A 13,879-nucleotide genomic window follows, 5' to 3' on the forward strand; every position below is an offset into this window, starting at 1 on the left:
GATCGCTTCAGTCTTACGGTTTGGAATATTCTATTAAAGATCTTGCACGGTCAGTATAAGGTAAGGTAACTATTTTGTGGTTTCCGTCTCTGCTCAACACTGTATGATTCATATCAGGGTCTGTTCGGGCCACAGAAATAGCAGAAGAGGAAAAGGCAATCGTATCTCTCCCCAGAGTGGTTAACAAAAAGCCCGCTAACCAAGTTTACCATGAACATGAGTGTGTACAAATTCTCAGCAACTGACTGTGTTATTAATGCTTGAGTTCCTTTTGTGCTTGATTCTTGGAATTGTCCAACTTTTGATTAACTGAGAATTAGCATCATTTAGGACATACAAAATTGTGATTCTTTTTACACAAATACAAAGGAAATCTTTTACATACTTTAAATAGTACAGACAAATGAGCTAGATCATTAAAAAGTCAAGAGAGTGTATTTTGTTTTTAATTTGAATTTTCTGGTTTGACTCTAACCACCCAAAAAGGAAATTTCAAACTTTTTCAGGCATACTTAAGCCCCATTTAAAAATTTACAAGAAACCAAGACTTAGGAGAACAATTTTTAGTCAGTATTTTCACTATTCAATGACCTTTGGGGAAATTTAAGTGTAAATTTCACTTTTAAAAATGCTCAAAAACTGTTCAAAATGAACATTTTGTGTCTCCCAGATAGGCAAACTGCCCATACCTAAACTTCTGATGAATCAAAAAGTTTTTTTTTTTCCTCTATTCTTTATTGTATACATCATTAGGCCATTTTTTTTTAAAATGTGTGCTTTTAGTCAATCCACTAAATAATATATCCTGATAAAAATACCTATTTTGTACAAAGCACCTTGTTTTCTCCTAAGGATAATACTGAAATGTCTGTATATAATTTATTTATATATAATTTATTTATGTAGCCTATGGCACAGTAATTGAAAAAAAATGTTTCTAAACATACCCAATTGTATATAGTATGCACATAATCCAATAGAAGTGACAACCATTTACTTGAAATCCATTTTGTCCCACCTCCCTTCTGAAACAATATCTCTCAGGTCAACTATATGTGCATAGCTTACCTGTCTCACTTCCAATCAAAGGCTGATTTGCAAAATGCTTGACAAAATCCCTCAAAGATGAGAATTCATTAAAGCCAAATTTAAATGAATATCCAGTATATTCAACATGAAAGTGTTTGACTGAGTCTTTGGCTCTAAAAGAAAAAAAAAGGAAAAAAAACCTTAATGCTATTTAAGAAACAAGTATCTTTTTTGAAGGGAAACGTAACCTTAGGCATTAGTATCACCATGAAACCCTTCTCAAAACGGAGTTATGACACAATCACCAAAACCACTGGCATTTAAAGAATAGCACTCCTCTAATAATTAGTAGTGTTGAGAATCTTTTCATGTGCTTATCTGTATGTCTTTTTTGGAGAAACATTTATTAAGGTCTGCTCACTTTTCAAATGGGTTGTTTGTATTTTGCTGGAGGCATAAGTGTAAGAGAGATAGGAAGAGAGATGATAGAAAGGGCAGGCCACCCTCTCCCCAGATTCTCCTCTGTGCCTGGTCCTCCTCCCTTACTTGGGAGTCAGTACAAATTCTGCCTCTTTTCACTTAAGCAGTTATGTGAGCCCAGTCCTTTTCTTCCCACACCTATTTCACTCCCTGCTGAATAAAATACCAACTTTCCTACATTGCCATTTTTGGAATAAGGCAGAAAATTAAATTTTATATATATCTATAACCATATACACATACACACTCATACACACACACACATGGCCTCACTTCCATTATTATTCTCTTTCAGGTAACTTTCCACCTTAAGCAAAAACCAGAAGTCAGAATCACCCAAAGGGTGCAAGTTTCTGGGCCTTACCCCCTGAATTCCTGATTCAGTAGGTCCGGGGCTGGGCCCAAGACTTGTATTCCTAACATGCTCTGAAGTGATGCTACTGGTCTGGGGACCACATTCTGGCAACTGCCATAGTCCAGCCAGCTGTGCTATTCTCCTAGGAGCTTCTGTCTTTGTCCCTTAGCTTGTACTGTTCCCTTCACCTGTGACTTCTTCTGCTTTGTTTTTGATTGTGTCAGTTCAAATGCCACTTACTCTATCAAATACTGCATGATATTCCAGCTTGAGTTACTTGTTTTTTCTCTTCTCAACAATTCACACACTTACCTTGCCATCTTTCACGTCATTTATAGCACTCTCCTTTGTAGTAAAGTATTTATATGTGGCCTTATTGCCCCTGTGAGGCTAGACTTCCTGAAGACAAGGTCTTTAAATCTCCTACAACACTTATCAAAGTGGTAAGCACAGAATGGACGCTCTGAAATATTATTAAGGAAGTGAATGAACAAATGAATAAAAACAACCATTCTCCTGAGCTGGTCTTTGGTCCTTCTCACTTTTGCTGGTGGTTATTACTTTTTAAAGCATTTCCAAGTGCTTGTAATGGAAATTAACAATTTATATTTTAAATTTGTATATAGGTGTAATATATGTGTTATCTCTTTGTAAGCCTTATGAAACATGTAAAAGTGAAAAGTTAACTTTCTTTGAGCCAACAATTCCACAGGTTTGTCTGAGATTTTGGAGTGATCCATGCAATAAAGGATCAACAATCCAACCATTAAATATAATTTTAACATTTGCTGTTGATTCGAGAAAGCACAATTCCTGCTTCAACCCAGATTGAATTCCTACTTCAAGCAGAATTCCACTTTTGATTAAAAATTTTCCCAAAGATTTGTTTAGAAAAATTTATAAACAAAATAAAACAATAACGGTTTGAGGTTAATGGATGGGTGGCCGAGGGCAATTTCATGGAGTCCTCAAATCCTAGCAACTGCCTGTGAACCCAGTGAGACTTGCTATATGTCAGTGGAAGCCAAGGTGACAGATGTTAACAGATAACCAATGACTCCCCCTGATTATCAGGTGGCTAGGTCACCTCTGAAAGGGAAGTCAGCCAGGAAAAAGTGTGCGAGAGAAACCCTGAAAGGGCTGGCCAATGACTGTTTTGAGCCAGGCCTATCTGGTGGGGACTAGATTAACTTTCTTAACAGTGAGGGGAAATGGAACTTTGAGAAATTCTGTTTATAGAAAAAAATTAAAAGTTGCACATTGCCTGCTTGAGTTTGTGGTTATGAAAGTTGCTTTGATTTTCCAGATGAAGCAAAGAACAGTGAAAAGGGTACCGGGCCAGGCTCCAGGGATGAGGATTCTGGTGCTGTTTCTAGCATGGTTTTATTGGGTGGAAGACACTTTACCACTTCAGTTTCTTCATCAGTCAAGCAAGAGTTTTAGATTAAATAATTCATAAAATCTCCTTCAGCTTTACATTTGTATTTTGTCCCAGCTCTAATAACACTTTCCCTGCTAGTGGAAGGAGCAGGCATGTTTTTTGCAGTCTCACCACTCAGAGCTTGGCATCCTTGGACCTGCTGATCTAACAAGAATCAAGCGAATTCCATTTTCTGGCAATCTGCCTGTGATGCTGAAGTCAGTGCCCATAGAAGTAAGAGATGGGGCCCCACTAAATGCATTAGAGTTCTTATGAATCCTACCTCACAGAGAGGGAGTAGAGCCCAATCCTTTCATTGCTGTCCCGCAGAAGGTAGCTCCCATCACATCCGTTGGAGAGGAGCAGTGCCTCAGCGGCATGGCGGGTGAGGTTGCCATGGTACCACCTGGGGAGGAGAGAGCAGCACTTTCACTCAGAGTGAACTACGGGGGACTCTTCCTGCACTGGGTTTTCCTCTCAGAGATTACCTCAGCAATATTCTCCACCCTGGTAGCCCTGAGACCAAACTCTGAGCCAAGACATCAAGAAAAGGAAATTGCTGGATGAGGCTGAAGGGGAAAGGAGGGATTTGCCTTATCCCAGAGTGTTGTGGGTTGAATTGTGTCCTGAACACTCTTATGTTGAAGTGCTGAGCCCTAGTACCTCAGAATGCTTCCTTATTTGGAGACAGGGTCTTTAGCAAGTTATAATGAGGTTCTTAAGGTGGGTCCTAGGGGTCTCCTCCCTTGGTGGCTCAGATGGTAAATAATCTGCCTGCAGTTCAGGAGACCTGGGTTCGATCCCTGGGATGGGAAGATCCCCTGGAGAATAGAGTGGCTACTCACTCCAGTATTCTTGCCTGGAGAATCCCTTGGACAGAGGAGCCTGGCGGGCTACAGTCCATGGGGTCACCAAGAGTCACACACGACTGAGTGACTAACACTTCCATTTTCAAGGTGGGTCCTAATTCAATAGGACCATAAAAAAGGGACTTTTGGAGACAGACTTGCACACAGGGAGAGTGCCTTGTGAACACTCTCCCTAAAGACGGCCATCTGTAAGTCAAGGAGGATGAGCTGGAGCAGATCCCCCTCATAGCCCTCAGAAGGAACCAACCCTACTTGGGGTTGACACCTTGATTTGGGGCTTCTTATCTCCAGAACACGAGACAATCAGTTTCCTCTGTTTAAGTACTGCCATTTTGTGGTACTTACTCATGCAAGTCCTAGCAAACAAACACACATTACTTTGTAGACAGAAAGATTTTTAAAATTTCAAGTCAAAAATAACCATAAGAATAGGCTTGGGCCAATTATCTCTCTTTCTTTTGATCTATCACACTGTCTTTTAAAAGTGTGGTACCATGTTTTGTAATGTGTAAAACCACTGAGCTGTTATACCAGAGTCCATTGTCATGAGGGAAATGAAGTTGAACACAAGGAATTCAGACGTTTTATACAGAGATGCAAGCCCTGTTCACTATTGTTTAAAACTCACAAATACCTGCAGAGTTGGGGAAGTCCCAAGGATATTCAGACTAATGTATGTGTTTAAAAAAATAAATAAATAAACTCCAAAAACACATTAGAAAAGGTAACACATGGTATAAAAAAATCTATATAGTTCAAAAGAAGGCATAATGAAAATGAAGTTTTTTTCTCCCCTTTAACCCACATCACTCCTGTTCCTTTCCTCAGAGGACCCCAATGTTAGCCATTTTCTGTGCTTCCTCCTGACAGGAATCCTTTGTGTCCAGAGGCATCCAGGCATGTCCCCAATCCCAGCTCTATGGAGACAAGAGCATCCCAGGCTCCCTGTTCTGCACCTCACTCCTTTTTCCTTTCCCATTCTTTTTAATGAGTCAATAGAGGCAGTTCAGTGTGGTGATTAGGACTGTGGTCTCTGGTGTCAGTTTGCCGGAGTCCTGATCCGCGTGAAACCTCTTATAGCTGTAACACCTTGGGCAAGTTATATAACCAATCTAAGCCTCAGTTTTCTCACCTCTAAAATAGAATTAATAACAGCGGTGCCTCATGGGCCAGCAGTAAGTTCTGCTTGCTATGGTCAAAGCAGTCTTGGCAAACAGTTGAGCTCAAAGCACATTAGTTGTCACGAAGCCATTGAGATCCCCAAAGCCATAACTTGTGATGTTGCCTTTGAGGTGTGATTTTCTTGTTGCTCAGATATACTTGTTGATTACTTTCAGCTTCTTTCAGATATGGGAAGCTAGGTCATGGAGGGTAGCAGCTGCTATTAGGAGCTACAGTGCAGGGCAGCGAAGGGGAAGGAGACCGGAGCAGCTACACAAATATTGCTGATAATGTCAGTGAACTCAGTACTATTACAGAGGTGTGCATGGTGTACAAGGAAGTGCCTTTCTCTGAGAGTGATGGATCTGCTGGGATGTGCTGTGCTATGATATTTTAGCCTGATAATAAAAAGTAAACATAAGACCAAAAGCAGAGGGAGTTTCTATATAGGTCTCTGAGCTATGTTTTCTAAATCAGCATGTCCTAATGTCTGCTTCTTTAGCACATTTCTGTGGGGCAGAGATGCCTCCGTCCTGAGTTAGAAATGTACTTGCTAACTAAAAACAATGGCAAGGAAAAGCATTTTTATAAGAAATCCCATTGAGTTATTTACCCCTTCATTGGACTAATTCCCAAATGTGCTCAAATCTTCTTAGGATCAAATTCTTTAAATGTTGGAACCTAACACTAATATGTTGTATGTCAATGATACTTGAATTAAAAAAAAAAAAAAGAAAAATTGGAGGAGCTAAAAGTGAGGCTATCAAAAACTTCAGGTTTGGTTATAGGCAGAATACTAATTTTTTTGATAAATGAAATCCTTATGAGGTCACAAGTTCTGAAATGTTGCCAATAATTTTATTTTGAATGGACATTTCAGTTTAAGTTAATAGATTACTTATCTGAAGCAACGAAATTCTAAAATGTAAAGAATTTGGACATTGGAATTCTTTTAAACAAGATCTAATGATGTCTGTTTAAAGCGTTTATAGAATTCTGATAATTACAGCTTGATAGCAGTTTTTATTGTTGTTGTTGTTGTTTCAATCCCTTGGTTGTGCTGCAGGGCATGTGGGGTCTTAGTTCCCGACCAGGATTCCAACCTGCATCCCCTGCATTGGCAACATGGACTCTTAACCACTGGACAACCAGAGAAGTCCCAGTTGAGAACTTTTTTATGGTAATTTTTTAAACAGGAACTATATATCATAAGCACATAAGAAATACTTGAATATAAAGCATTACACTGTGCTGTAATTTGGAACATCGCAGGGGTTGTTAATTTCTTGGTAGAGTTGTTAATTTCTTGGTAGCAGCTTGGTAGAGTCAGCATGGCCATGACAGGTTTCACGGAGTCCTGGGCCCAGGCAAATCTAAGACAGAGCCTGCCAGGCAGCCACCTACACTTCACCATGTCTGCATGGCAATGAGGATCTTCATTCCCCAAACAACTCTTCCACAAATGCCTAAACTTCCTCTCTTCATTGAGTTAAGCATCATTTCCCAGAAACTTTAGATCAGGTTATCTTTCAGGGAAGTGATTATAAAGCCAAACAGCATTACATATCCTTTGTAGGAATGTGTCCATCTTTGCTAAGGATGGTTCAAGATTGTGTTCATAAAGAGTGAAAGGTTAGGGACTTTCCTGGTGTCCAGTGGTTAAGAATCCACCTGCCAACACAGGGGATGCGGGTTTGGTTCTTGGTTCAGGGAGATTCCACATGCTGTGGGGCAACCAAGCCTGTGCGCATCAACTACTGAAGCCCGTGCACCTTGGAGCCTGAGCCCCACAGCAAGAGAAACCACTGCAAAGAGAAGCCCATGCACTGCAACTAGAGTAGCTCCTGCTCGCCGCAACTAGAGAAAACCCAAGTACAGCAGTGAAGACCCAGCATAGCCAAAAAGAAACCAACAAATAAATAAATAACAGTTTTTTCAAAAAGGATCAAAAGATTGAAAATATAGTCTTGGTCAGTCAGTAGTTTTCCTATAGTTAACCTTTTCTACTTTCTATCATTTGACTTTATAAATCTTCGTCTACTGAGTACTGCTGCTGCTGCTAAGTCACTTCAGTCGTGTCTGACTCTGTGCGACCCCATAGACGGCAGCCCACCAGGCTTCCCCGTCCCTGGGATTCTCCAGGCAAGAACACTGGAGTGGGTTGCCATTTCCTTCTCCAATGCATGAAACTGAAAGTGAAGTTGCTCAGTCGTGCAACTTAGTGACCCCATGGACTACATCCTACCAGACTCCTCCATCCATGGGATTTTCCAGGCAAGAGTACTGGAGTGGGGTGCCATTGCCTTCTCCCTACTGAGTATAAATCTGTGCAAAGCATTATACTAGGCAGGTCAAAGGGAATAAAAACCCAGGCTGGGCTTCAAGAAACCATTAATCTAGTCAAGAGGGTGAGAGAAGTACTTTGTGAACTACACCCAAGACAGAGTAAAGATCAAGGCCATTTTTTGAAAGGCCCAACATCTAAGCAGGCCTTAAGGAAAACACAAATTATTTTTAAACTGTGCTTTTTCTCTGGTAACAAAGCATATATAGTAAGAATTAAAATATGTACATATACAGAAGAGGAAATGAAAGTCATTCACAGAAGAGAAAATACGTATTGCAAATAAATAGTCTCACTATTAATCAGAGAAATGCAAACTAAAACAATAATGTAGAATTTTTTTTAATCCACCAGACTGGTTAGTATTAAGTATTAGAGAATTTAGGGGCAATGGATATTATCATCTACTGTTGGCAGGTGTTTAAGTTGGAGGGGAACTTACATATCTAGTATAACCGGACATGCCCACATGACCAGTGACTCCACTTCTGATGTCTGATTAGTGAAACTCACAAGTACACAGAAGGAAGTGTGAATGAAGATGTTTACCGTAGAGCATTTGTGAGAATAAAAATTAGGAGCCATCCTAATTTTCCACCAACAGTGAGATGATAAATTTGAGTGCTCAGAAGATGAGATTTTGTTAAAAGTTAATCAGGTAAGGAACGAAACTGGGTCATTTGTAGTGATGCGGATGAATCTAAGTCTGTCACATGGAATGAAGTAAGTCAGAAAGAGAAAAACAGATATCTAATATTAACACATGTTATAGATGAAATCTCGAAAAATGGTACGGATGAACCTATTTGTAGGGCAGGAATAGGGATGCAGATGTAAAGAATGGACAGTTGGAACAGTGGGGAAGGGGAGGGTGGGGTGAACTGAGGGAGTGGCGCTGACATATATACACTATCGTGTGTAAAACACACACACGGTAGAGCCTGGCGCTCTGTGACGGCCTGGACGGGTGGGATTGCGGTGGGAGGCTCAAGAGAGAGGGGATATATGCATCCTTATAGCTGTTTCACATTGTTGTACAGCAGAAACTAGCACAACTTTGTAAAGAAATAATCCTCCAGTTATTTTTTTTTTTAAAGCTATGAAAAAAAAAAAAGTTAATCAGAATTTGAAAAGGTGAGAGCATGTTGGTCACCAAATGCTTGGGGCAGAAGGTTGGGTGCAACCAGCACTCCTTGAGGCAATGCCAAGATGCTTACCACCCTGTGAAGACTGACGTAGTTCTGAGCAACTGAGAATTGGCACGCTCAGAATGCCAGTTGCACCCCCATGGGAAAACACGGAATGCTTATGTCCACACATGTCAGAGCCGACAGATCCCAAAACGTACTATCAGGTACAGTATGAAACCACTAAAGAAAAACTCTCTCATCTCCAAATAATACAACACATACACATATAAAAGTACATAAAAGCACAAAATGGGAAGCTAATAAAATATACTCCAAACTCATAAGAATGGTCCTTAATGGAAAGAACCATGATTGAGAGTATTGTTAAGAGTCCTTAGTTTGATTAAATTTTCCTAATTTAGCTTGTTCTAATTAAAAAAATACATATATTAATTGAGTAACTAAAATTTGAAAAAGAGAAGACAGTATTTCTACCTTAATCCAACATCCAGGGCCCTGGTAATGCTTATTGTATTTAATTATTTTATTTTATTTACCTATTCAACTACTATTTATTGAATTCTGGAAGTGACCTAGTACTTGGATGGAGAGGGGGAGAGAGACTTTCTCTATTTAAAGTCTGGTGGAATTTGGAGCGACAATTGTTCAGGAAGCTATCTGTGCAAAGGGAATAACAGGAGCAAAGGCCAGGAAGCAGGCAGACACCAGGTATGTATCAGGTCAGAGCCCTGCATAGTGGGGTGGGCAATATCCAGGTGAGTGTCCAAGGGCAGCAGCCAGGCATGGTGAGATGAGCCTGGGAGGATATTGATGCTATCTTATGCTTGGCTCTGGATGCTGACTGTTCCATGGCTGATGTCTACAGAGCTTTTTATGGCTTAAAATGCATACACAACAGCTCATTACATAGAGTACTAATTGCCTGGGCCGAAATTCCTATAACTGGGGCTGTGTTTAAAGTGTTTTTATTTGATTATTCTGACTTTAGATGGAAGATTCGAATTTTAAGGGACTTGAAGCTTGTAAAATTTGGAAGTCTCTTTAAGAAAAATTAATATTAAATTACCAAAAGAGAAAAGTTTTTTAGAGTAAGAGATCATAATAGATTGCAAATTTTAAAAGCTGACATCAACAAAATGAAAAGGCAACCTACTGAATGGGAGAAAATATTTGCAAATCATATATCCAATAAGATGTTAATATTCAGACTAGAGAAAGAACTCAATAGCAAAAAAAAAAAAAAATATCCAAAGCAATCCAATATTAAAATGGACTGAAGATCTGAATACACATTTTCCAAAGAAGACAGATGGCCAACAGATATATGAAAAGATGCTCAACATCACTAATCAACGGGGAAATGCAAATCAAAACCACAATGAGATATCACCTCACACCTGTTAGAATGGTGTCATCAAACAGACAAGAACTAACCAGCGTTGGTGAGGATGTGGAAAAAAAGGTTGGTGGGAATGTAAATTGATGCAACCACTATATAAAACAGATTGGAGGTTTGTCAAAAAATTAAAAATAGGACTGCTATATGACCCAGCAATTCTACTCTTGGGTATTTATCTGAAGAAAATTAAAGCACTGGTTAGAAAACATATATGTTAAAAAAAAAAACCCATGTTAATTGCTGCATTATTTACAGTAGACAAGATGCAGAAATAACCTAAACATCCATTGATGGATGAATGGATAAGGGAAATGTTACTAAGCCATAAAGCGTTAAATCTGGCCATTTTCAACATGAGTGGACCTTAAGGGCCTTGTGCTAAACAAAATGTCAGACAGAAAAAAGACAAATACTGTATGATATCACCTATATGGGAAATCTAAAATACAAAACAACCAACCAAACAGAACAAAACAGATTCATAGATCCAGAAAACAAATGTATAGTTTCCAGAAAGGAAAGGATTGTGTGTGAATCAGGTGTAGGCGATTAAAGGGTACTAAGTTCTGGTTATAAAATAAATAAGCCACAGGGATGTAATATACAGCATAAGGAATAATGGTGATAATATTGTAAGAGCTTTGTAGGGGACAGATGGTTACTTATTGTGGTGATCATTTCATAATGTATACAAATATCAAGTCACTGTGTAGTACTCCTGAAACTAACATAATGGTGTATGTCAGCTATATGTGTGCGTGTGTTCAGTTGCTCAGTCATGTCCAACTCTTTGTGACCCCATGGACCATAGCCTGCCAAGCTCCTCTGTCCATGGAATCTTCCAGGCAACAATAGTGGAGAATAAAGGGTGCCATTTCCTACTCCAGGGGATCTTCCTGACCCAGGGATTGAGCATTGGCAGGCAGATTCTTTAGCACTGTGCCACCTATATTTCAATTAAAAAAGAATGAAATACACCAACATTTAACTATGAAAAATAAGAAAAAATAAAACAACAAAAAGCAAACAAAACACCAAGTTCACAGATACAGAGAACAGATTGGTGAATGCTGGAGATGCATGTTGAGGGGGTAGTAAAATGAATACAGAGTATCAAAAGGCACAAATTTCCTCTTGAAAGTTCTCATCACAAGAAAAAATGTTTTGTTACCCATGTGGTGATGGATGGTAACTGAACTTATTGTGGTGGTCATTTTGCAATATACATAAATATTGAATCATTATGTTGTACCCCTGAAACAAATATAATGTTATATGTTAATTATATCACAAATTAAAAAAATTAAAAGCTGATAAACTGAGAAAACAACTTATATTCATTAAATACCTGTTTAACACACCTCCATACTTTTTTCTCTACACTTTTGGCCATATCATCTTTAGTTATTTTTTCATGTAAAACAATGTTTTATTGTAATTTTCTATAGAGAGAACAGAATAATTCAGTCACCTATAATTTTTTAAATTATTGATAGCAGAGAAAAGTTATTTTCAACTTCATAATGTGATGTTGATAATGACATTTTTAGGACTGTTGGAAAATTTGAGAACCTCTATCAAATTTCTTTCATAAATGAGCTGTAAGTGTATTTAAAATTTTAATGCTCAGGGACTACTCTTAAATATTTTTCCAACTGATGCATTTATTTTAATTGCCTCACTAGGGTCTGTGCAAGACAGAGGCCCTGAAGCTGAAGCTTCATTGGCTTCACAGTAAACTCACAGATTATAAAAGTCACATCTGCTTTTTTTTTTTTTTTAGAGTAAACAATTAAAATGTTTGACTTAGTAAATAAAAGCTACATTTAGTCCCTAATTGCCAACAGCTTGGTTTATATTTCTAATTTTTGTACAGTGTGTGGGCAAAGTCTCAACCCTAGTAAGATTCTTATCCAATCTTTGTTTACATATTGCTCGTAATGGGGAACTCACAGCTTGTACAGGCAAACCTGTACATACTTCTATGATTTATGGCCAGAAAACTCTTGCCTACATCAGGTTACTGTTTCCTGATATACAGCTTTCAACAGATGATCTCAAAGTTACTTCTTGGAGTTATATAGATGTCACTTACCCAAATAGTTAAAAGTGTTTAAAATGTTCTCGCTTTTGTTTTCATCATCTTCAACTTCTCCTTTTATGACAGACTTTCAGTCCCTTGATCACCCAGAGAACTTATCTCTTCTGAATACTTTCCAAATATTTAAAATCTATCTTCAAGGTAAGATTTGAAGTGCAAACCAAAAGCCCAGAGGATCTCCCTGTTCCAGCTGTCAGGTACATGGCAAGGCAGCCCAAGATTGCATTCGTTTCTTAATAGTTGCATCACGCTGCTGATTCATGCTGGACCTGCTGCTGATTAAAACCCCCAAATAAGTCCTGTTCCTCTGTGGCTCTCCCACATCTCCGCCAGCTGCATTAGATGATGTTTTTAGAATTTAGTGCAATAAAAAACCTTTTTACTTCTGGGAACTGCCAAGCGAAAAAGAATGCTAATACGCAGTCAACCTGGCTCACAAACACCCATGCAGTAGCCGTGAAAATTTTGTGAGGCAAGAGCATGCCTTTATCTCCACTCGTTTCCTCAGTGATGAGTCCATCTGCCCCAGTGACTTCTGACACATTGGTTATGACCCCATGCAAGTAGCAACCTTCATCTTTCTCATCTGTCAAGGTGACTAATAATAACACCTGGTAGGAAAACTCTCTTATTTTCATGCTGGAATATTGACTTCTTTAATAAACCTCTTATATGATTCTTTAACTTTTGCAGAAGAGAGCAAGATACAATCTTTGCAATTTATACAACATACATGGGGTTTCCTTGGTGGCCTAGTGGTAAAGAATCCATCTGCCAATGCAGGAGGTGCAGGTTTAGATCCCTGGGTCCATAAGATCCCCTGGAGAAGAAAATGGTAACCTACTCCAGTATTCTTGCCTAGGAAATCCCATGGACAGAGGAACCTGGAGTGCTACAGTCTATAGGGTTGCAAAGAGTCAGACACAATTGAGCGACTGAACAACAACAGTTATGAATATTCTAGGCATTGTGTTGGTTGCTGGGAATACAACTCCTCTGCTGTTTGGGATAAGGTTCATTTTCCAGAAACTTAAAAAAAAACAAAATTTTGTCTCATTGTTCCTGAAGAAGTGAAAAAGAGCCAGAAACTACTCTTTACAACAACACATTTGAAGCAATGCTGTATTTTCTTTTCTCCCAAGGCCCACATGTTGTCATAAATGGTTCAAGGGTAATACAGTCAACAAAAGCTTACCAAACTTCCAAAGAATATTTGTACTGGGCTTACTAGCTTATCAAACCCGCAGCTGGCCTTGAAGGAAACTGTGGCGTTATCCCTTCCATGATACATTAACAAATTAGGAAACATCCACCCACTAAAGACTTTTCATAGCTGCCTCTCAGTGAGATACAGGAAATAAGCTCAACCACAGACAAAACAGACGAGCTCCATCCAGAAACCCCATCCTCAGTTCCGCCTCTTCTCTCATTCCAGTGCCCTTTGCGCTAAAGCCTTCTGGGAAACTGCCCCACTGTACTGGAGTCTTCATGGTTTCTTATCCCTTTGATTTTAATTGTCTTAACTTAATTTGTTGATACAATTATTTCTCATTCTGCTCTGTCCTTTGAA

At 39.0% G+C, this 13,879-nt stretch overlaps 1 protein-coding gene across 3 annotated transcripts in view; it reads right to left on the reverse strand.

Annotated features, from left to right (window-relative positions):
• The window catches only part of DAPP1 (dual adaptor of phosphotyrosine and 3-phosphoinositides 1), a 56,725-nt gene that overhangs the window by 31,143 nt on the left and 11,703 nt on the right, over positions 1-13,879 (reverse strand). For all 3 annotated transcript variants that reach the window (NM_001076891.2, XM_059887559.1, XM_005207699.5), the window contains exons 2-3: positions 3,568-3,690; positions 1,069-1,202 (exon numbers count right to left, since the gene is read on the reverse strand). In NM_001076891.2, coding sequence (NP_001070359.1) covers positions 1,069-1,202; positions 3,568-3,690 — 257 coding nt within the window. The remainder of the gene's footprint in view (positions 1-1,068; positions 1,203-3,567; positions 3,691-13,879) is intronic.

Source organism: Bos taurus, chromosome 6 (assembly GCF_002263795.3).
Source record: "Bos taurus isolate L1 Dominette 01449 registration number 42190680 breed Hereford chromosome 6, ARS-UCD2.0, whole genome shotgun sequence".
In the NCBI taxonomy this organism is placed as follows: domain Eukaryota; kingdom Metazoa; phylum Chordata; class Mammalia; order Artiodactyla; family Bovidae; genus Bos; species Bos taurus.